Source organism: Xyrauchen texanus, chromosome 22, assembly GCF_025860055.1.
Source record: "Xyrauchen texanus isolate HMW12.3.18 chromosome 22, RBS_HiC_50CHRs, whole genome shotgun sequence".
NCBI lineage: Eukaryota > Metazoa > Chordata > Actinopteri > Cypriniformes > Catostomidae > Xyrauchen > Xyrauchen texanus.
In genome coordinates, this window is record NC_068297.1 from 12,117,947 (window position 1) to 12,143,245 (window position 25,299).

General features: G+C 41.4%; 1 protein-coding gene across 1 annotated transcript in view; it reads right to left on the bottom strand.

Annotated features, from left to right (window-relative positions):
* The window catches only part of LOC127662319 (VPS10 domain-containing receptor SorCS3-like), a 122,338-nt gene that overhangs the window by 7,417 nt on the left and 89,622 nt on the right, over window positions 1-25,299 (bottom strand). The window contains exons 9-24 of the mRNA XM_052153447.1: window positions 21,664-21,753; window positions 21,391-21,570; window positions 20,031-20,177; window positions 15,722-15,824; window positions 14,844-14,920; window positions 14,273-14,364; window positions 7,592-7,699; window positions 6,663-6,780; window positions 5,940-6,073; window positions 5,044-5,157; window positions 4,522-4,693; window positions 4,010-4,196; window positions 3,571-3,704; window positions 2,345-2,468; window positions 2,002-2,114; window positions 961-1,092 (exon numbers count right to left, since the gene is read on the bottom strand). Coding sequence (XP_052009407.1) covers window positions 961-1,092; window positions 2,002-2,114; window positions 2,345-2,468; window positions 3,571-3,704; window positions 4,010-4,196; window positions 4,522-4,693; window positions 5,044-5,157; window positions 5,940-6,073; window positions 6,663-6,780; window positions 7,592-7,699; window positions 14,273-14,364; window positions 14,844-14,920; window positions 15,722-15,824; window positions 20,031-20,177; window positions 21,391-21,570; window positions 21,664-21,753 — 2,025 coding nt within the window. The remainder of the gene's footprint in view (window positions 1-960; window positions 1,093-2,001; window positions 2,115-2,344; window positions 2,469-3,570; window positions 3,705-4,009; window positions 4,197-4,521; window positions 4,694-5,043; window positions 5,158-5,939; window positions 6,074-6,662; window positions 6,781-7,591; window positions 7,700-14,272; window positions 14,365-14,843; window positions 14,921-15,721; window positions 15,825-20,030; window positions 20,178-21,390; window positions 21,571-21,663; window positions 21,754-25,299) is intronic.

The window sequence follows — 25,299 nt, forward strand, 5'->3', positions numbered from 1 at the left end:
CATTTAAATTTATGAAAGTTTTACTGATTTATTTTTCAAAATATGATTAATTTACACTGAGCAATAAGCATTGTATTCATCACTCACTTGGTTATTCGCTAAATCTCACTTGAATTTATTCTACATCATTAAAAGTGACAGTCTTAATTGTTTTGCGCCACCATGGTACTGCCTTAAAATATTGAATACACACTGTTGCTATACTCTTATTTACAAATGTGTATCTGCTAATTTGTGCATTCTTAGTGACTTTTATATTTCAACTTATGTTTTAAAACAATGTATATTAAATGGCATCGGTTATGTGGCCTGTCGGGTAATGCATACACACTGACATCTTGGGTTGAGACCTGAGTTTAAATCAGTCTCAGGTTTCCCATTTTAACCCCCTCCCTTCATTCTGTTTCCTGTCACCTACCCACAGTCCTGTCATTAAAGCCAAGAGCCCACAAAAATAATCTTAAATAAAGGCCTCCAAACATAATGTTCTGGAATCCTTACATGCATAACAACTGGGTATATAAATCAAGGACTTTTGTAAGTGGATTAAAATGTCTATGTTGTATAAAAAGATTATCATAATAATGATAATATTTTTCATATAATGTTTTATTTGCAATGTTCAATTACAAAGAGTGTTGGTTATAAACTTATATAAATTGAAAAAGCAACCCAAATATAATGCTGGTTTTAGCATAAATGTGAAAAATTATTAAGCATAAATTCCACTGCAGTTTTTATTTCATTTTGTGGTTGTTAGACATTACAAATTCAACCCCTGACAGTTTAAAGTAAGTCTATCTTTATTGCCACTATAATTTATTTAGCCATCAGAGAATCATAATAGCAAATTTTAACAGATTGTATCAATCATCAGACACAGTCAATTCAGCAGATCATAGTGAATCATTTTTATTTAAATGTGTGTATACGTGTGTGTGTGTGTGTGTATGTTTTTACCTTATCAAGCTGTTCCTCTGTGTGTGATCTGAATGCCGACTGGTTCGTCTCTGATAGGATAAAGAGCTCAGCGGCTGTTGGAGATCCAGGCAACACAGAGACCAACAACTGGTCCTCAGGGAAGCCACAAACCTGGAGAAAATGACAACACACACGCACGCACACACGCACGCACGTACGCACACACACACACACACACACACACACACACGCACACACACACGTTGGTATTCCTATCATTATGAGGACTCTCCATAGACTTTAGACTCTCCAATGATTTTTATACCCTACACCTACCCCTACCCTAAACCTAACGCTCATAGAAACCTTTTGGCATTTTTACATTTCATCTCATACACTACCAAGCTTAAAATTAAACACAATTTTTATCACATGCAACATCCATGACAGCATCTAGTCCATGCATAAAAGTTAGTAAACATAATTTCAAGTCCATTTGCACATTAATTAAACTTAGTTAATCTTTGCAAATAATAATAAGTAATTTTTGTGAATCTCAAAATGGATATAAGTTGTGAAATTATGTTGTGTAACAGGATCGAAATACTCTGTTCAAACTGGAAATCCAGAGATGTTGGGAGACCATTATATTCGTGCTTGAGCAATTTATTGTAATGGAGTTATGTGGAGCAGTTCTTTTGCTCTGTTCTTTAATTGGCTGACTGGCTTTAGATTCTCTTTGTTGCAGCGTCAATATTCACTCTGAACTCCTGTGATTCACTCTCCCCAGCAGTACAACATTATGCTCTCTCTCTCTCTCTCTTTCAGACTGAAGGAAAACCAGACGAATGAGTGAGAGCACGTAAAGCCTCTCAGCCAAACACGAAACTCGCCGGAGAGCCCAGAAAGAGCCATCAGGCTTTAAACCAGCAGCATGAGAGAGAGAATATCGTAGAAGAGAGGAAGCATGGTGAGCTATCAGCAGCCTTTCAAGAATTTTCATGAGCCCTTTTTAGCAGCTCATTGTCATGAACAGAGCACTCCAACAGGAACTGATGATGGACTTAAAAGTCAGTATACCTGAGAGAGCGTTGCCCTGACAACACGCCCCACATCCTGTCTCCACTCAGCGACTGATGGGTTGTGCTCTTCCAGGTTAGATGAGAATGACAGCAATAAAGAACGGAAGAACTCTAAAAATGAGAACGAGAAAGATGGATGGATGGGAAAAGACAGATTATTCTTTTGGAGAGAAACTGTCTAACTTGTCAGATGCAGAGTCGCTCCTATCATGCCGACAGATAAAAATCACAGCAAGAAAAATAAATTCCTCTTAATCCTGAATCTACTTTCGCATATACTGTGAAACTAAAAATAATATAGGGAATATAGAGGCATCTTAAAAACCACAGGAGGTATTCACCTTTGACAGTGATGATTTTAACATCCTGTAGTACTGTACCTCCTGCAGACACCTGTACGATGACAGAGTGAGTTCCCTCCTGCGTGAATGTGTGTGAGACACTCCCTTCCAGGGTGATCAGTGGCTGAAATCAAACAAACAACAAGAAGTAAATTCTGAAATTAGCTGCCCAGAGAAACAGGGAAGCACTGCTGACTGATGTGTGAGTGGCAGATTCATTTATAGCAGAGTCCAGTTACAGCACCATATGATCAAATCTTTGCTGTATTTCATGGATGAACATTTTAATGCTGCTCTGTTTTCCATGGTAACAGAGGTAGTGAAGATGAAAACATTTGAAAACACGGCACTGTTAGTATAATGGCTTAAATTAAGGCATTTACTTCACTAATAAACATATTTTTATATAGTAATAACACAGGAGGGTGTGTATCTGCCTTTTGATTGACTGTACTTTTTTATAATATATTATTACTTTATTAAACACTGAAAGCTCTAATGAACATGAATTACTATCACCAACCAATACAAGACCTACCAAATACTTCCAAAAAATGCAACTGGCTTAAAAAAAAACGAAACCCTAGCACTCTAAACTGGGAAAATGTTTTGCTCCCTTTCAGTGGGATTATGTTCTGTTTGTATTACCCATGAAAACATTCTAAAAATATTCTGAAAGCTTTTTTATTATGAGGGCACACTGGGTAAAATGAATTAAAGGGTAAATGAGCAAATTATAGTAGTACAATGACATATTTTACTGAAAGAATTAAAACAGGGCTTTAAATTACAAAACAAAGCTTCTAAAGGAGTGAGTCTTTAAAATCTACTCTACCACTTTTTATGTGTTTCACCTCAGAAATATTAAGCTGAATGATCTCATAGTGGCATTTAAAAGTATAATTCAGCGATGTATTAAGGCAGCATAAAATTATGATTGATATGCCAATAACTAAATCAGAATTAAATCTACCATAATTCTGTGTGAGATAAGAAGCCAGTATAATGATGTCAGAATGGATGTAATACAATGTCACTGATGATCTTGAGATGATTTTGGCTCCAGTAGTATGTATAATGTTATACAAATAACATATGTTATTGAACACAAGCACAATATGCTTGCAAGAGCCCTTGCTTGTTGGAGGTAAAAAACAATACACAGAATGCTGCCTAACCAATATGGGCCTCTGGGCCTCATCTGTATAAATACTAAGTGTTTGAACCTCTGTGTTGTTACTGAACCACCAGTAGAATGTAGCGGTCCTGGACTGACTGGGCCACAGCACTGCTGTCAGGTTGGCCTCTCTTCCTCTGATAATGACCACTGGTGCTGAGAGAAAAATACGCTCCACGGCACCTAAAACAACACATCAGATGTGATATTAGACACAATATAAAATCAATAATGATCAAATTTAGCACTGTACACAACACTGTACCAACAGCAATTTCCTCTTCTACACATGCTTCATCGATAACTAGTTCTAGTTCTAAATAGATTGTCTGGATGTGCAGTCAGTGGTACAAACGTAATTTAGTGTGACAGGAAAAAAAACAAAACTGCCTTGCATTGTATGCAATGTATTTTTACAGTGGCAGCAGTGCCTTTCTATAGAGAAGAGAAAATCTTCAACATATAAATATACATGTCTTTGTACATACTAGTGATGTGAAGATAGACTGAGCTGCTGTCAGACCCCTGGCTGTTCTGAGCACGTGCAGTGACCCTAAATATCCCAGCGACACTGTACGTGTGGGTGATGGTATCACCAAGGCGACTGATGTTGGAGTAAGACACAGAGATGCCATCTCCAAAGTCCACATGGAGACTTGTAGGCAAATATTCACCCTATTGAAAAAAACAACAACAAATAACACAGGCAGATATACTAATTTTGCAGAGAGAGTGAGAGAGAGAGAACATGTGTTTAAGAGAAAGAAAGATTGTACAAGATAGTAAAACCTGAATTCACTTACATTGTGGGGACCAACCAACAGTCTCCATGAGGAAAACATAATACAAATGAAAATATAAAATAATAAAATGTCTTAATGAAAATATAAATATTTGTGTGAGAGTTAGGTTCAGGGGTAAAGTAGGGTTTGGGGATTGAAAATATTATTTTCCCCACCAGGACAGGAAAATGTAAAGGTTTTTGCATCTGTTAACGCACATTTTGTAGTGTTACTTTGAATGTTATGTTGGTTCCCAGTACAGCGGTGAGTTGTGAGTTGCTGGTGCAGAGTTGTAAGCCAGTGGGAGCAATGGGCTTGCACTGTTGCAATCTGGGACTCAGTGTATCCTTCAGACCCTCTCTACAGTTATTCAATAATACCTTCCTGTACCTGCATAGACACACACACACACACACACACACACACACACACACACACACACACACACACACACACACACACACACACACACACACACACACACACACACAAATTAAAGACCACACACTCTCATGTTGTCACTTATCACTGTCTGACACTCAAATAGTTTTGCAAAAATTAGGCAACATTTCCGCCCAAGTACTTCAGTTTAGGTGTTACAATAAAAATATTTTGGCCAAAAATTATATGGCCAAGTACACATTATTTCTCACTGAATATTTAGTTCAATCCAGAAATACATGTGTATATTGGTTTACATGCACTTGTGTGTATCTTTGTCATCTGACAGTGTGTATTACCCTGTGCTGTTGCGGTAGCGCTGACCATGGCTGCAAGTGTTTGCGGGTAAATTTGCATCATACCAGAATGCAGGTGCACATTTGCCACTGGTCTGTCTCTCAAACCCATAATCACTGCATAGAAACATAAAAATTATTCAGTTTGTTTGCTGGGGTGCATTGTGTGGCGGTGGTGGAGGATGGGAGGACGTCTTCCAGTGTCTTCCGTCTTGCGATGTCTAAACTTTTGGCAATGCTCTGTTAACTCCCGCTGCAGGGGATCAGGGCTACACTCAGTAACACCAGCTCTTTAAGGCAAATCAGATCACTGCCACATATATCATCCATTTAAATATTCATTACTTATTCATTTGGAAAAAAATGAATCATTTGACATTATGCTAATTTTGCATGCCTCTCATTCATACGTGTAATTTGCCTTAGAGCAGTCGACTCTAATGGAGCCTGTGTGCGGTACAATTTATGTCTTTGTTATGATCAGCGCAAGAGTGTGTCTCTGTCTGTGTGCATCAGGGTGGGCTCATAAAGACGTCTTCATCAGTATAGCGATATGTTTATGACAAACTAGTGTAAAACTTTATCTTATACCTTGGCATCTCAGGAGCAGGCTACTTTAATGTCTTGACTGCAATAATATCTTGTAGTGCACTCAAACCGTCTTGCACAGGAGTTTCTGAGAAATAATTTTATGATAAGAAGAACCGGGATTTTTATATTTAAATACTATTTAATTAATCTGTATAATTGCTAGGAACCCTGCGGCTTTTGCTTACAACACTGAGTCATTTGATCCACAAGAGTCACTGTCACTCATTTTCTCTATTGGAAAAGCAGTGGCTCCTTGTTTCTGTGTGTTTGTGTGTGAGCACATATGCATGTATGTGTGTGTGACTCACCACTCAAAGTCATAGAGTGTGCAGATGCAGGGCTCAGCTGAAATGACTCGAGAATACTCCCGACCTAGAGTACATTGTGTGCCAGGCTTCCTCTTCATATAGACCTGTCTTTCTCCCATCACACACACCTCGCCCTGAAACACAAAGACACATATATTCACACATTCACAAATGCACACAAGGACACACGTACGCACATGATTTCCCCCCGAAGAGCTGATAGTTTGCCAATCCCTTTAAAAATGGTTTGAATTAAATGCAGGTAATAGCCCTGTTACACTGACCGTTAAACTCCTTTTACTTAAAGGAATAGGGTACATTTTTGGGTGAACTATTCCTTTACATACAGTAAGAACAGCAACAATAGTTTGTAAGAAATTTGAAAAGCACATTTTGCTTCCTAGGAAAGCTCTTTTTTCAAAAATATTTGCAAAAGATGCCGAATTTGTTACTTAGTAAAAACAACAAGTGAGAGTCAAGGCTGATGGACAACATGTCATCATTACAATGTGCTTAGGACTGTTTCAAAAATCCATTACGAGTCCATTAATTTTCATCCTGCCTGGACACATATCCATAGAGGTGAAAATAATCTCTCATACTGCCCTAATTACTAGTGAATTCAGTGCGGAAATAAACTCATGTTGAATGTTGAGTGAGTAAATTAGTTATTTACCATTGAGATGGAATATTAAGGCATGCTGATAAATGTAAGGTGACAACCTTGTTATGCAGGTGCCATGTCTGAAAGTCTCCGTCAGTGCATTTCCGCCCAAACAAGGATCTGTAGTCAATCTTTATCAGCTGCCAGTCGGAGTGGTAACTAAAGTGCCCAAAGAATCTATAAGGACAGATATGGTTAGAGTAAAACAGAATATATTACTTTTCAATTCTCTGCAGTTGTTAATTAATAAAAAGGATTTGCAAAGGAGAGTACTGGTGTAAAGTGTACAAATGTCTAAAGGACTAAAAAGAAAGAAGTGTCAATATAACTGTTCGGGGGCTATCAGTAGAAGGGAAGTAATAAAGGGATGGTTTCACCAAAAATGAAAATTGTGATAATTTATTTAATATCACGCTTCTTCTGCAGAATAAAAAAGACTACATTTAACAGAATGTTGTAATCATTTGCATAATTAAATTAAAATCAAATCTAACTTATGCTCATTGAACATATAAAGATAAAATTATACACCATACACCACTTTTGCTTACATAACCCACTAGTCATTATTAGCCATTGATTTCCACACAGAAGCAGTGGATAGTGACTCACTTTAAAGCTTAAAAAGCACCCAAAGGTGTCATAAAATTTAAAAAAACTCCTTTTTTGTTCTGCAAAATAAAAGAAAGTCATATAGATCTAGAACAACAAGACATTGAATAACGATAAAATACATTTTTGGGTGAACTATCCCATTAAGCTAGCAGGTGTGCAGAATCATAGACAGACATTCAGAGCATAGAGTAAGTTATTTTGAGTTATGCAGAGATCTGAACATATAATAACGATGTCAGTGAATGAAGGTTCATTACTGACACCTCCTGAACCAATCAGATTAGTGTGGCTGAGTAGATCAGGTGAAGACCTGAGGTGCGAGAGTGTGTGTGTGTGTGTGTGTGTGTGTTTGTGTGTGTGTGAGCCTTCTTACGTAATGATGAAATTTTCAGTCCCTGGAGTCATCAAAACCCCGTCAACAAATAGGGGAGTAGACGAAAAGCTGAGTCTATCCCACTTAAGTCCTTCATCCAAACTAATCCTGTACATACACACACACACGACACGCACACAAATAATATTATTGGTGAAAAAACATAATTTTATTTGTGAAGTTCCATAGGTTTACATTCTTATTCATTTACAATGCACATTTGACAAAGACATGCACAAACATAAAAGATTCAGCTGTTCAGTCATCTGAGAATACTTTGTGGCTTTACAAGTAATTTTGAAGTCACTGCACTAACATTTAATGTGGGCTACATCTGCATAATTAAATTAAATTAAATCTAATATATTTTTATTGAAAAATATCAAGACAAATTTATACACCATACACCACTTCTGCTTACATTACCTGCTAGTCATTATTAGTCATGTAAATGGCATGTTATTGTGTCATTGAACATTCAGTCCATTTTGCATCTCTTTATTGTATGCTCTTTTATGGTTCATTGTGTTTGCTTTGAGGTTTTTTTTTCCTTCGTTCTTGTTGTTTTTTTCTTTGTTCTTTAACCCTGCCCTGATTATGTCCAGGTAACTCTTGTATTTATGAATTTATTATCATATATTTATAGCTCTCGTTTGCCCTGTACTTTTACAAACATTGCAAGTTTACAGCATTCACATATTCACACCTTTACAATGGGTGGCGCTAATAAACAAGCAATTTGACCCCAGTACAGTAGGTGGTGCAAAAACACATTTCAGCTTGCCTGCCCTCTGCCTATGACGGATGAGAAAAGGTACTTGAAAAGCAGACTGATAAAAGAAAACAGCAGCAGTGATGAAGAGTGTGTTGTTGTTTTGCTCAACAAGAAAGAAAACATTTGAGACACTTTCACAAATGATTTACCTGCTGGACAAGTTGACTGATAGTATTATCATGTTTGCACAGTTTGAGGGGTGATTATAAAGAACTAAGTTATAATTTGGAACTATAAATTATAAGTTATAATTTGGAACTATGCTGATTACATGCCACTTACAGACATTCTCTATTTACTTGTAAGTACATTTGTTTAAAATCACTGCATAATGCACACATACAGTATAGTGAATGTTGTAACAGATGTTGTCAATTGGAACTATACTGAATGTTCCCCTTCTGTCACTCACTCGATGTTGTGTTGAATGTTGTGATAAAAGAAGTCTTTCTTGAAAGCCTTGCGTACCTCTGAACTTGAGAAAAGGCCAATGAGAAATTGGCAGACACAATTTGCATGTCCCGCCCCCGGACGTACTGGTATAAAGGGAAGCGGGCATGCGTCTGTCAGTCAGATTTTTTCTTTGGAGCAGAGCGGTTGTGCAGCAGCAAGCTGAATCTCACTACTGTTCCACTCACCTCTGTTGGCGAAGCACAGCTGTTGGATCTACGGCGCATCACCAGTGGCTTTCTCCTTCTCTGCATGCTGTGCAGTCCACACCCCTGGGCGCTTCAACAGTGCTTCTCTCTAAAAGAGTGTTCCTCCTAAAAGAGTTTTGTTTTCTCTAAAAGAGTTTACACAAAGAGCAATTCACAAGCAGGTGTTGAACATCCTTTTAAGGTCACGTCTTTTTAAAGATATCGATATCTCTCCAAGACTGATGGTCATAGACGCTGCTTCGTGTGCCTGGGTAGCGATCACACTGAGGCAGCGTTTGTGGATGGTTCATGTACTCACTGCGAGAACATGACCATGGCAGCGTTGGGGTCGCGGCTTTCATTCCTCAAGGTGAATGCCACTTCATCGTACCTAAAAAAGGCGGTGGGTTGCGGCCAATCTTGGACTTGCGAGTTCTCAACCGGGATTTACACAAACTCCCGTTGAAAATGCTCATGCAGAAACAGATTCTGACCAGCATTCAGCATCAAGATTGGTTCGCGGCGGTAGACCTGAAGGACGCGTACTTCCACGTCTCCATCTTGCCTCTACACTGAACCTTACTACGGTTTGCGTTCGACGGCCAGACGTATCAGTACAAGGTCCTCCCCTTCGGCTTGTCCCTGTCCCCTCGCATCTTCACGAAGTTCGCAGAGGCAGCCCTTGCCCTGCTACGGGAAGTGGGCATCTGCATCAACTACCTCGATGACTGGCTCACCCTAGCTCACTCTCGAGAGTTAATATACACTCACAGGGACCAGGTGCTCAGGCACCTCAGCCGTCTAGGGCTTCAGGTCAACTGGGAAAAGAGCAAGCTCATCCCAGTTCAGAGCATCTCTTTTCTCGGCATGAGTTAGACTAAGTCTCAATGATAGCAGACCTCATGAACGAGCGTGCGCAGTCAGTGCTCAGGTGCCTCACTCTCTTCGAGTCTGGCACAGTGGTTCCTCTATAACAATTCCAGAGGCTCCTGGGGCAAATGACATACTCGGCCAGGTTGATGCAAATGATACACTGGCAAGAGAGCACTGGCTTCAGACTAGAGTCCCGAGATGAGCATGGCGCCACGGCACACACCGTGTGTTAATCACCCCTTCCTGCCATAAGACTTTCAACCCTTGGACAGACCTCTGTTTTCTGCGGACTGGAGTCCCCCTACAGCAGGTGTCCAGACGTGTCGTGGTCACCACAGATACCTCTCAAATGGGTTGGGGCACTGTGTGCAACAGGCATGCAGCCGCTTGCTTCTGGACAGGGCCCCGGCTGAGTTTGGCACATCAACTGCCTAGAGTTGCTGGCTGGCGACTCAGGTCGCTGCACAGCACTCATATCCCCGGCAACCTCAACACGACAGCGGACACGCTGTCACGACAGGTTTTGCCCGGCGGATAGTGGAGGCTCCACCCCCAGGTGGTCCAGCTGATTTGGGACCGGTTCGGCATGGCACAGGTAGACATTTTGCCTCCAATTCCCACTGCCAGCTCTGGTACTACCTGACAAAGGACCCACTCGGAACAGACGTGTTGGCACACAGCTGGCCCCGGGGCTGCTTAAGTATGTATTTCCCCCAGTGAGCCTTCTTGCACTGGTGCTGTGCAAGGTCAGGGAGTACGAGGAACAAGTCACCTTAGTGGCTCCTTACTGGCCCACTCGGACTTGGTTCTCGGATCTCACGCTTCTCAGCCCCTCCCTGGCAAATTACCCTGAGGAAGGACCTTCTTTCCCAGGGACGGGGCACCTTCTAGCATCCACGACCATATCTCTGGAACCTCCATGTCTGGCCCCTGAATGGGACACGAAAGATCTAAGTGACCAACCACCTGCGGTCGTAGAAACGATCAACCAAGCCAGAGCTACCTCTACCAGGCAGCTGTACACTCTAAAGTGGCGCATGTTTGCAAATTGGAGTTCTTCCCGGTCTGAAGACCCATAGCTTTCATTTCCTGGAAGAGAGGTTGAGGGAAGGCTGTCCCCCTCCACCTTGAAGGTGTACATAGCTGCTATCTTGGCCCACCACGACACAGTGGACGGCAAGTACCTGGGTAAGCAAGACTTGATTATCAGATGCCTTAGAGGCACCTGCAGGCTGAACCCTCCCCAGCCAAGCCTGTTCCCATCCTGGGATCTCTCAGTGGTCCTCTCGGGACTTCAGAGACCCCCCTTCGAGCCGCTTGACTCAGTTGAGCTCAAGCCCTCTCCTTGAAGGCAACCCTCCTGATACCACTTTCGTTGCTGTGTCCGGTATGTGCTTTGCGTATCTATCTGGACCGCACGCAGAGCTTTAGATGTTCTGAGCAGCTCTTTGTCTGCTTTGTGTTTGAGCACACTCGACGAGAAGTGTGGCATCCTTGTGGGCACTGGCCAATGGCACCTCCCTAGCAGACATCTGCAGAGCAGCTGGCTGGGCAACACCCAACACTTTTGTGAGATTCTACAATCACAGGGTTGAATCGGTCTTGTCCCATGTTTTGTCAGGTCTGAGCTGGTAGAACTTGGTATTATGGAACAGCTGACCAGGTGTTCCGCTTGCACCTAGAGCCCTTCACCAAGTTGATCCTGTGCACTACTAAGCTACTAAGCTCTCCCTTCTTGGATGTTCTTCCTTCCTAGCTTTATGGCCTTTGAATTCGCGACCAGACCCTCTACGAGCCGCAAGTGCTCTGTACTGGGGTAGGGCTCCTCAGGCTTAGTTCCATCTTTAGGCAACTCCCTGTGATGTATTTTTCACGGTCCCTGTCGGTGAACCCACGTCTCCCTTGGGCAGTCCCTCTTCCCCGGTCGCTGTGTTTGTAGAGCTCCTCCCTTATCAGGTAGGACCTAGCACTGCGCCACTCCCATGTGTGCCTTGACAACCCATGTAGTGTATTGCCAGATATCACCTTCCACTAGTCTGGGCAGGATGTGGTCTCTGAAGGGACTTTCCCCCCTGAAAGAATAGGATCGGGAAAGATCACCTTCCCCGATGCATTTCATTGCGTTAAGATAGCCCCGCGGCTGGCTGGCTTGCTCCCATGACAGTCATGTAGCGCCTGTTCCCCCCTCAGTGGAGCTGGGAACCTAAGGTCTGTATATGACACCTTTTTCTGAGGATGTTGGGGAGGGTAACGTGCGGCCGATACAGTGTCACCACATTTGACACAACGTCGAGTGAGTGACAGAAGGGGAACGTCATGGTTACTGTTGTAACCTTTGTTCCCTGATTGAGGGACCGAGACGTTGTGTCCCCTTTGCCATGACACTAGACCTACCACTGTGATTGGCCGTACCTTATTCTCGACTCCTCAGTCCAAAAACCTGACTGACAGACACACACCCGCTTCTCTTTATACCCGTATGTCTGGGGGTGGGACATGCAAATTCTGTCTGCCAATTTCTCATTGGCCTATTCTCAAGTTCAGAGGTACGCGAGGCTCTCAAGAAAGACCCCGTGTGTCACTACATTCGACACAACATATCATTCCCTCCATCAGGGAATGGAGGTTACAACAGTAACCATGACGTTTCTTATTGAATGTATATATACATTTGCTCAGAACATGTTACAAATTAAACATTACGGCATTTAAACGCTCAAAGAGTCTACATATATAATGAAAGCAACAAAACTCAGATCTCATCCAACAAATCCCATCTTCAGTCTGACCCATTATTAGATACTTTAATACTTACCAACAACAGCACAGATGTTAATGACTATTAACAATTGCATAGAAATAATGATTTTGTGGAGACAAGACCAAGTTTTTGGTATACGAAGGCATTTTTATACAAAGTGCATTGCAAGTAACAGGAGTGTTATTAATATTTACCAAAGAAAAACACTTGATACAAAAAAGGTGATACAAAGGAAAACATGCCCGAATGTATGTTATATTAAAAATATAAGAGAACTCACATTTGCAAAGGCAAAATATGTTGAAAAAATTATGAAGACAATCCACATAAGATCATAGAGTTTTTTTAAGGGGATGCAAGGCAGTGATGCAACTTATTGTTTTTCTCTCCACAGAATTTGTATATTCAGAAAGAAAAGTCATCTTTGTTTTCTTGTTTAGTTGGTGTAGATATGGGTCAGAATCACCAGGGTTGACGGTTGAACACACTCACACAGATCTGACTCCTGTTCCAACATCAACAACCCACAGGAGGATATGAATTACCTTCTGCAGTCTAATTGATCCTGACAATGTTTCAGCGCTTAACACATCAAAGCCCCGTATGTGACGTGGCTGGAAAAACATGTGAATGGAAACCCACAGATTGCACCTCTGCTTCAAACCTTAACCCCTAACATGAGCTTAAAAGCACTCGAAAAAAAACTGAACTACAAAGCCATGACAGACAATTTCTGTTGAAAGGATTCCAAATGTTTGATATGATAAGACCTACTGCCTGCTGTTTATATCTGCCAGTTACCATCTGAAAAAGTTGAAATGTATGAAAACGAATTTGATTAAATGTAAAATATCTAAAAAAAAAAAAAAGTGTGTTATTGCATGTGATTAATTGAAAATGTATAACACATAAATATTTCTTAATCGTGATTAAGGCATTAACAAAATTATAAAACAAACGCTGATGGGACTTGTGACAGAAGTCAAGTTCTTTGGGTCTTTTGTAATTCAGCATTTTACCACATAAGCATGTCAATTCTTACAAGCCTGCTCCACAGCTTGTTCTCCTGTGGAGGGTCTGTTGATGCTGTGCTCAAATTTAACATAATTAAATATTAACATAACAGTGCCAGCATTAAAAGTACAACAAGACATGCTTTTCATATGCAGTTCAATGCGGTGCTTGCTGCCCTGAAATTTTCATGTGCATTCCATATCCATAGTGAAAAGACTGATGACGATAAATATTGAGGAGGATGAGGCTTTAAGAGATTTATTGCGCATTGCAATGAATAGTAGTTCTATCAATCAGTCAACATCCCACTTAAACTTTGTTAAATGGTTAATGCTATTTGAACTGGTGCTATTTTAGTGAATTTCTATCTTTACACTGTGGAGTTTGGAAAATGTTAATAAAGTATTATTGTTACGTATTGATTTGTTCTATTGTGTTCTTCTTTGCAAAAAAGGAAATAAATGCATTTTGCTAGGAAATAAGTATATATAGAGTGAAATTCCAGCACTTTTAAAATCTGAGATTAATTGTGAGGAAAATGTTTTATCTACTGATAGTAAAAAATGTATTTGTGTGACAGTGAGAGGTTGTGTTTATGCTTGTGATATTGTGTCTCTTACCATAAATGGCGAGTCGGTACTGCTGATTGAGTAACAGCTAATAAAGCCCCCCCATGGTCCAAAAACCACACACTGTGCTCTTCTTCAAAAATCTAAAGAGAGTGTTTACAGAGTCAAATATCTGCAAGACACTTCAGCAAGAAGTGTATTTGTGTTTGTCACATTTCTGTTATCTTCAGTTAGAGTTGTGATAAAGGCAAATAAGATTTTGTATTCATTTCCCAATATACTGTAATAATTTCTGAAATGTCATTCTATGCCATAAGCATCACCAAATGGAATTACAAAAATAATTAATGTTTTAAAACAAGTTTCCGAAACACTCCTTCTGTCCAGCCATTGGTTGATCCAATGTCGCTGTTTCAGGCTAATCTGGATACTCAAATAAGCAGATAAATGGTTTGATAGTGCAGAAGAGCTACAGTGTTTACACTTGTTATAGAAATCAACCAACAAATGGCTTATTTACCATTTTCTCTGATATGAGAAAGTATTTTGAGATTGAAACAAATCACACACTTCAGGTTTAAGGCTACATTACAAATAATCTTTGAGCAGGTGAATGGTTTACCTGTCTCCAGGTGTTGCCAGCATCAGAGGAAATGAACATTCCTGTATTAGAAAAAGAGAGCTCAGGCCCAATGTTACCTGAGAGGAAAAACAAATGAATTATTATTAACTATATGCAGGAGGAGATTTCATTCATTTACAGTAGATTTAAAGTGAATAGAATAGAATAGCTATACATACAGGTAAAATAAAATTTAAACAGAAAACAGAAAAAGATCCTTGGAATTATGCACATTTGTTTTTTTGCACATACAAGCGAACACAAACACACATCCATTAAATTGAGTCTATTATCTATGATCTATAATTGATCAATCAGGTGCACATTGTCTGGGAGTGTTGATGTGAGATGGGCCTAGGTTCTCACATGACCCTTGGCCACCATAACGACTGATGAGGAACATGTGGTACAGCCACTCTCAGTAACAAAAAAAATGTTTTTCAAATTTCGTATTTATACACTCTGAGCATGTGAAAGTGATTGTGGAACAGCTGTCGGACATGACAGGCAATTATGAATCTGGATGACACCAGTCATATTTTCTTTGTGCTCTGCATGGCTAACTTAGTGAGCGTGCATCTATCTAAGTTCATGCAGGAAGCCATTTGTGTTTGAGGTCTCAAGAAATCTTTGTAATGAGTCTGACAAGCAAAAGAACAGAGTAAAATTTGTTTTTGTTCTAACCATGCCAACCAGAACTGTGCAGCCAAAAACAGAGGGATGCAACAAGCCATGATGTGACCGCTCAAAATTTGTATGCATTTAAATGATGCATTTTAAACCCATTCTTTATCCTAATTTTTCAAAAACTCCTGAGGATACTTGTCAGGGCACAAGCATAAAAAACAATAAAGGAACTGGCACAGTTACACACACACCTGTGGCCACTATAATCCCTGGAGCGGACTGTTTGGTGGAGATAGTGTCAGGTATGTAGGGGTTTTCAGACATCTGCAGGTGAAGGTGCAAGGAGCATGATGGCTGAAAATCAGAACATTACATTGTATTAAAATTTGTGACAATACAATTACATTTATCTACATAATCTCACCTGATTTGACAAACTGTAGCATCAGCCTTCAAAAGCAGTGCAAATTAATCTGTTTCGGATTATCTGCAGCTTCTGTCTGTATTTATAGTACCACTTATAATTAGAATGACCCAGTTCTTTTGGAAACTTGCAAAATCAAATCTTGATTTTAGAGTCCATTCATGTGATTTAAGGGGATTTCAAATTTGAATTTTCCTACCCACAATGTCCATCATAAATCAGTACAGTCAAAAATACAAATCATCCACATTCAAGGCTAATTGCTGTGCAACATCTAGCAGCTTAAAAATAAACAAACCATTGTTCTCGCAAGGTGACTGTGCGTACATGCCTCTATGTTTAAAGTTTGAAATTAGGTCCCAATCCCAAATACCCAAAACTTGTTTCATCTACTCTTTCTAATGGATGACAATACGTGAAAAAAACAAGCCCACTGTTTGTCTGTGCAGCATAAAAAAGCAATTCAGATTTACAGAGATCTACTGATAAATGAACTTCAGTTGTTCACTTTATGTCTTAATTGAAATCTTCCAGAACAGTGTAAAACATCAGTGAATGTCATTATAAAGATTCAGAGAAGGTAGTGTGTCTTGATCAAACCATCAGAGAGCACTGAATTCAGAGCTATTATTTGGTGCCTTGTGGTTCACCCTCATCACACTGTGACACAAAAGTGGTTGCTCTCTGCAAGGTACCACTGTGAAAGTGCTTCAAACAAGAAATGTGTGTGTGGAATGCTGTAATGTTTTTGTAATTAAAATGGTGCAGTAAAATGATAATTACTAGCTCTGTTAGGAGTGTTTGATGGAGTGGGTGTGAATCTAAGTAGGTGTGGCTGCAGTATAATGCTGTTACTGGGTCTAATGGGCATGTCTGATGCAGAAGATGATTAAATAAATTGAACGTGGCAGCAGTGTAATGGGTCTGACTGTTTATGATGGGTGTCTGATACAGTGAGTGTGTTTAAGTGGGTGGGTGGGTGTTTACAAGTGGGTGTGTCAGTAGGAGTGTCAAGCTGTATTAGAGGTTCTAGAGGTTGTGCAACTGTAACAGGATAAAAATCATTATTGTGTTACAATGTTTTCTCAGCATTTTTCTCAGCAATGAACAAGGTGCTTTAAAATTCCACCAGACTTAGCATGTCTTTCCAAAAAAGACATGCACACATCCACATTAACCAACATCTTATAGAGTTTTGTATTCCTTGCACAGTGGCCTTCAACTTGATCACTGGGGTTATAAATACAATTATTATTTAATTACTTATTTTTAAACACAATTCACAATTGTATTTGATCAAACTACATATTGATGACTCTAAGACATTATAGATATTACAGTTTCATTTTCTGTTAATGCATGATCTTCTGTAAAGCTGCTTTGAAACGATGTGTGTTGTGAAAGGCGCAATACAAATAAAAATGACTTGACATACACTCAGACACAATTAAAGACCCCTGTTATCAAAGATCATTTTAATATCACAGGAAAGAAAAAGAAATATGAAAATTGATGTCTTCAAACCCATTTATACTGACTTTCTATTGGTACTGTGAAGTAAGTTTTGAAATAGTAGCAAAATAGTGTTCTCGAACTAACAACCACCAAACTGACCTCAACCTAAGGCCAATTTTTTCCCTGCTGTTTACAGAGACTAGTGCTATTCCCAGAAAATTCCCAAAATCGCCTCCAGCGCCAGCCGCACCGGCCCTATACCTGTGGATAGAAGGCACGATGTGGGGGGCGGCTAGAGTGCCTTTCCCCTGGAAGAAGGAAAGCTGCGACCGCAACGTTGCCATGGTCATGTTCTCACAGTGCGAACATGAACCATCCACAAACGCTGCCTCAGTGTGATCTCTGCCCAGACACGTGAGGCAGCTCCCGTGGCCGTCAGAAGTGGAGAGGTAACGACCGCATCCAGGAATGACACAGAGACGGAAGGGCGTCTTGAAAAAGATGCATCTTTAAAAAGACATTCATTGTGTCTTACTCTTTCAGAGAAATATATAGAGGGCTGTCGAAGTGCCCACGGGCGTAGTCTGCACTGGCGTGCAAAAGAAGAGAAAAGCCATTGAAATGCGCCGTATCACCAACAGCGTATACTCATTTTGAGTTGAGTGGAACAGCAGTGGGTTTTACTCAGCTCGTTGAAACACAACCGCTCGGCTCCGAAGAAAATGTCTGAACAGACTCACGCTCCCCTCATTTTATACAAGTGTGTCCGGGGGAGGGGCATGCAAATTCTGTTTGCCAATTCTCATTGGCCTTTTCTCAAAGATAAGAGGTAACCGAGGCTCTCAAGAGACACCCCTAGTGTCACTACATCGACACAACGTCGAGTGAGTGTCAGAAGGGGAACTGCTATTTCTAAACTGTTCTTAATTCTGCAAGTTTCTGATGTGGACGTGACTCACCGAATACTTTGAGAGCCATCCATTTTTACTCCATCTTTAAATAGAAGCCGCATTTGCAGCTGCATACATGTATTTATACAGCAACAATTGTGTAGAATAATGCACGCCCAGCCCCCAATCGGGCTAATCAGCCGAGGAGAGGGATAAATGCAGCGGGACACTGCAGTTTGGGAGGGAGCCACATGCAGCTGCAGTGTGTGCGTTTGTGTTTATGTTTTGTCTTTATGTTTTAATTTCTCATTAAACATTATTTTGATGGTTTGTCTGGTTCCTGCAGCCTCCTTTCCATTTTACCCATTGTTACAGGTACCAAAATAACACCATTAGTAGTTTGCTGCAATACTAGTGTAGCACAGGTGTATCATTAAACACTTGTTATAACATGCCTTTTACTGGAGTTCAGTAATGTTTAGGAATTTCAAATGCTTTATTTTTTATGTTTTATGTCTTGTTTGGATGTCTTTTTTTGCAAGAGTATGGAAACATTTGAATTTATTAGGGAATTTATACACTAGCGGCCAAACGATTTTGCTCTTATGGAAAGAAATTGTTACTTGTATTCACTAAAAAGGCATTCAACTGATCATAATGTATAGTCAGGACACTTTTGAAACAGAAAAACAAAAAGAAAAGGTTACAGTGGGCAAAGACACAGACATTGGACAGCAGATAATTGGAAAAGAGTGTTATGGATCTTAACCCCATTGAGCTTTTGTGGGATCAGCTAGACTGTAAGGTGCGCGAGTGCCTGACAAGACAGACAAATTTATGGCAAGTGCTAAAGGAAGCATAGGATGAAATGTCACCTGAGTATCTGTACAAACTGGCAGCTAGTATGCCAAGGATCTGCAACACTGTCATTGCTGCACATGGAGGATTTTTTGATGAGAACACTTTGAAGTAGTTTAAGATATAAGTAGTTTAGTTTAAAAATTGTAATAGTAATTTTATCTGCAATTATGCCCATAAGGCCTGCACCCCTGAGTCTTTTCTTTACTGTTGTAAGTGGGGTTAAGCAGCTAGAATTCAATGAAGCTATCAGCTGAGAACATGTGAGGCATCTATTTCTCAAACTAGAGACTCTGATGTACTTATCCTCTTGTTTAGTTGTACATCTGGCCTTCCACATCTCTTTATGTCCTTTTTAGAGCCTGTTGTCCTTTGTTTTTGAAGACTGTAGTTTACACCCTTGTATGAAATCTTCAATTTTCTTTTTTTCAATTTCAAGCATTATATAGCATTCGTGCCTCAAATCAATGATTAACTGACATGCTTCTAGAGAAAGCTGTTTCTTTTTTGCCATTTTTGACCTAATATTGACATTAAGACATGCCAGTCTATTGCATTATGTGGCAACTCAAAAACAAGACAATGTTAAGCTTCATTTAACAAACCAAATAGCTTTCAGCAGTGCTTGATATAATGTCAAGTGATTTTCTAGTACCAAATGACCAATTGAGCATGATTACTCAAGGATAAGGTGTTGGAGTGATGGCTGCTGGAAATGGGGCCTGTCTAGATTTGATAAAATAATGACTTTTTTCAAATAGTGATGTTGCTGTTTCTTTTCATTAGTAATGTCCTGACTTTACTTTGTGATCAGCTGATTGCCACTTTGGTAAATTAAAGTACCAATTTACTTCTGAAACAGCAAAATATGTACATTATTCCAAACATTTGGCTGCCAGTTTACCTGAATAGGTTTATTCTAGTGATTCTCACCAGGTTGCAACTGATGTCATGTCCTTTTACGTCTTTTGCTGGAGGTTGCAGTAAGCTCCATGTCTGGCCTTTGTTGTAGGTGATGTAAGTTTTCATTTGCATGTCTTCTTTCTTATTGGCTATGATCAGCCCACTAACACCCAACACCTTCACAAAGCAAGACAGAAAATAATGAATCTGAACTCAAATACTTAAAGGGATAGTTAAAAAAAAGGAAATTTTTCTCATGATTTCCTTACCTTTACATCATCCCAGATGTGTATGACTATCCTTATTCAGCACAACCGAAATTAAGAATTTTATAAGCCCATTTCAGCTGTTTATCCATACAATACAAGTAAATGTGTGCCATCAGGCTGATGGCTGTTTGACGTTCCAAAAGGCATATTTAGCATACAAGTAATCCACATGACTTCAGTTGTCAATCAATAGGTTTGTGAAAGAAACAAATTGATAATTAAAAAGTTTTTAACTTCAAATCCTTGCTTCCAGCCAGTGCTGGATTGCTGTTTGAAATGACCAAACTCTCGCATGATGCTTGCTCCTCTGTTGTAAACAAAGCACATGATTCCGGCATCTCATGTGAACGTGCCATTGCGCTTACGTCATGTGACGGTAACGTGATGTGACGACAGCTGGCAGGAAACGATTTTTAAAAGTTAATAAAGTTTGAATTATCAATTTATTTTTTACACAGTTCAGGAGTCGTGTGGTTTACTTTTATGCTGCCTAAATATCCATTTTAGCCTGGTGGCACCCGTTTACTTGCATTACATGAACAAACCGAGCTGAAAAGGGCTTATAAATATCTTCATTTTGGTTCAGCTATAGAAGGAGTCACACGCAACTAGGATGGCTTAAAAGTAAGTAAATCATGAGAGAATTTTGATTTTGGGGTGAATTAACCCTCCAAGTTACATATATTTTCTATTTGAAATAACACATTTTAAATGACAGATATTAATGTGGACTCCTTTACATCCACCGATGGAAAAGGAAAATTAGAGGATTTCAAGTTCTTTGTTATTATGGATAACTCTTTGCTTATACCTCAGTTTTTTAATGTTTTCACTTACTCTAATTAATAGATGTTATTCATATCTCTGCATTAATATTGTTTATTATTATAACTTCAAACAATCTGTACTTTGCATTGTACTTCATTGCTCTCTTCATTGTTCTACTTTCCTAATTCCTGGAAAAAGCCATGATAATAACAATAGTTTTCCTCATTTTACAAATATATATTTGTGAATATTCAAGGTCATCTACTTCTTAAATTTAATTGGCAAGCACCCCAAAACTCTAACAGACCACACACTCAAAAATGATCAAAACACAGTGATTAACTATCGCAGACCTTATATACATCTACAAAGAGGTTTCCTGCGAGCCCGCGGGAGGTGCGGAGGTTTGGGAGTGAGCGGGTGAAGAAGACTCCTGGTGTGTCAGAGATGTAGAGACTGTAGGTGTCATTTTCATTCCACTCCTGTACAGCTGCCAGCACCTGCCCCTCATCTGTACTGACAATATGCATGTCCTGCACAGAGAACAGCTGTAAGAGCCATACACACACACACACACACATTTCACCTGACAGCTGTGACAGCTAGTGCTGTGTCATGTATCTTACTTTGGGTAGACAGTATTTAGGGAGTTGTATGGTCCTGAAGGGCCCTCGATAATAGGACACAAAGTACGTGGTTCTACCTGCAGTGGTTAGCTGATATACACACACATACACAAAAGTCAGAAAATGCACACTAACAAGGGCTACATATAGAAGGGATTCTCAACTGCTGGGTCACAAGTCTATTCTGAAAACAATGCTATGTTACAATGAAATGCAATTTACTATATATCTGTGCAAAGTTAGGATCAAAATAAATAAGTTATCAACTTCTAATAGGTAGGAGAAAACTCATTCAATATCTTCTGTTGTTGATGTTAAAGTCAGAATGTCCAATCAAATTCTATAGTATTTTGGTGTGAATTCATTTGTGACTTGGGAGAAGATGCCATCGAAAACCATGAGCAAAATGTGATGTCCAATATAAAATGTGGGTGCTAAATCAAAATCAGTTGAGAGCCACTGATATGGAGCAAATCAGAAAAGCACCTGCAAGTCAGAACTCAAATTTACCTGTGAGTCACAACTATACACACACACACACACACACACACACACACACACATACACGTTGTATAAACTGTTATCAGGTGGATTGTTGCTATTAGGCTGCAAACCAATTGATCCAGTCTCAATAGACCTCAGATGTTCACAGAATAAGACTGTGTGTGTGCCCACTTTGGCAGGGTGGGGACTGTGTTGGGTTGCACAGCGTTTTTCCTGTGAGAGGTGTATGGTGTCAGACAGTCTCTTGTTCTGTGCTTTTTAATCTAGAACCTCATTATTCTCTGTCAACTAAAATCCAACAGCTTAAAGCAATGAAAGTCAAAAGAACGTTGCTTGCATTGACAGAGGGGGGAACAGGTTTGGGATTCTCACTCAAAAACCTGTGCTCCCCTGGACTTCTGTTATAGACAGAGAGGCTGGTCTCAGTGGTTCCCTATCTGTCACTCACTCGAAGTTGTGTCGATGTAGTGACACTAGGGGTGGCCTTTGGGAGCCCTAAACACCTCTGATCTTTGAGAAAAGGCCAATGGGAAATGGCAAGTGGAATTTGCATGCCAATCCCCCGGACATACGGGTATAAAAGGAGCTCGCTCGCAACCACTCATTCAGATCTTTTCTTCGGAGCCGAGCAGTTGTGTTCAGTGAGCTGAATCCCTATGCCATTCCATTCATCTCTGAAAGCTGTTGGATTTATTGCGCATTACAGCGGTTTCTCCCACTCGTGCACCGGTCGAGTGCAGAGAATGCCCCTGGGTGCTTCAGCAGTCTAAAAGGCTATATTTTTCCTCTAAAAGAGTATATTTCCTTTCTAAAAGAGAGGCACTGACGGAGAGCATCTTTTTAAAGATTTTCATCTTTGTATAATTCCAGGTTGCGGTCGTTACCTCTCCACTGCAGACGGCCACGATCGCTGCCTCGCGCGCAGAGACACCACCCCTTCTACCTATAGGCATGAGGCCACGTCGGTTAGCACTGGGGCCGATTTGGGAATCCCAATGGGAGCCGCTCAGCCGGGTAAACCCCCACAGACCTCTCATTCCCCAGGATACTCTTTTGCCCAGGTCGAGTTCTGTGAGGAGACCGCCGGCTCGTCTCAGGCAAAGTTCGCAAACTCATTCGGGGCTCGCAAAGCGGATGAGCTCTTGATCGCATTATCAGAGAACGGACTGGTCCAGTCTGATGGGGACGTCTTGACTGGACTCTCACCTTCAGGTGTGGTCGCCCAGTCGCAGGCCGACAAGCAGCTGGTGGTCATGCTTGCCCGGATGGCTGTGAGCATCGGGGTGGAATCCTCCTCCCCACCCTGAACCCTTGAGGTTTGATGATACCGTGCCATGCCCCGGTCCCTTTCTTCCCGGAGGTGCATGAGGAGCTCACAAGGTCATGGCAGGCACCTTTTACTGCCTGCTCCCGATCTCTGAGCTCCTCCGCTCTCACTACCCTAGATGGTGGGGCTGCCAGGGGGTACTCGGTGATTCCCTAGGTGGAAAAGACGGTTGCGGTACACCTGTGTCCGCAAAACACCGCCACCTGGCGGAATCATCCGAGACTCCTGTCCAGGGCCTGTAAGCTTATGTTGTCACTGGCGGCTAAGGCTTACAGTGCCACTGGTCATGTCGCTATAAGATCTGCACGAGGGTAGTTCTGACCCGGGATTGAGGTAGTAGCTGTGCACAGCGACTGATCTTGCCCTCCGGGTGACAAAGGTCACGGCACGCATTCTCAGGCAGGCGATGTCCACCCTGGTGGTTCAGGAGCGCCACCTATGGCTCAGCTTGATCAAGATGAGGGAGGTCAAGGTACGGTTCCTTGACGCCCTCGTCTCCCAGATTGGCCTATTTGGCGACACCATCAAGGAATTTTCCCAGCAGTTCTTCGTGGTTAAGAAGTAGACAGAAGCTATTCAATATATCCTCCCCTGGCACAGCTCAAGATCCCGCCAGTGTCACCCCCTGCGGCGGTGACAGCGGCTCCACCGCAGCCTGGTCCAGTGGCCTGGCCCTGGCGTAGAGCCACTTGCAGGAAGCAGATGCCCCTTGTCTCACAGCCCGCTGCCAAGAACCCGAGAAAGGCTTCTAAGCACCACCGATATGAGCGAAGCAGGGATGTGGAGATCCGTTGCAGGCCTGGAGTTGTTATGAAGACTACTCCATGCCCCGGTGGAGGGCTAGGAGGAGAATCACTCATGCCTAGGAGATTTTGATGGTTTACGAGGACGGTTCCCCTCCTCTCCCATCGTTGACCAGTCCTATGGTTGGTACCCGGAGCCAGGTAACTTCTTCGATGTCCCTAGACTCAGCATGGCCACGAGTTCAGGGTTTGAGCCCCCTCAGCGTGGTGCTCCAATTGATGCATTAGAGACTGCTTCAGCACAGGCTTCAGACTCGTGTCCCGAGATGGGCATGGCGCCGTGGGGCATATCTCATGGTCATCACGCCGATCTGCAGTCGCTTGTTCAACTCTTGGATGGACCTTGCATTTCTGCGGGGGTGGGGAGACGTGCGCTTTTTACCCCCACCCGTGTTCACGAGGTCGTGGACCCTGGATGTTCTTCCTCCTTAACCCTGTGGCAGGCAAGTTCGTGGAGAAACTAGATGCTGGCCCAGTACGTGTGCTATTAGCCCCTGTACTGGGGTAGGTGCTCCACATGCACTGGTTGCCTGTTTGTAACCCCTTGTGATGTATTTTCAGCGAGACAGTTTCCCCGTTGGTAAACCTACGTCTTCTTTGGGCAGAGTTCCCCTCTACCACCAGTCACCGAGTTTGTAGAGCTCCATCCCCTCTGGGTAGGACCTACCATGGGGACTTCTCCACATGCAAAACTGCAGACAAAACTCAGTAAGACCATGTGACATATTTCAACACAATTGCCTCCCCTCCCCTACACTTATGGTGCCTGCTGAATGATTTCCACTCTTTTTTGGGGAGAAAAAAGAGGAGAAGAGGCCACGGCTGGGGTGGCCTGTCCCCCTTATGGGATGTTGACTTGTCCCTGAGGTGCGGGGGACCATACAATGCTCGTAGGAGTGTTGGGGGAGGTTACGTGACGGCCAGGTGCGCTGGCTAAGAGGCACTCAGTGTTCTCCACCACTCCACGTAACACAGTTCAGCTAGTTGTGGCGATTCGTATAG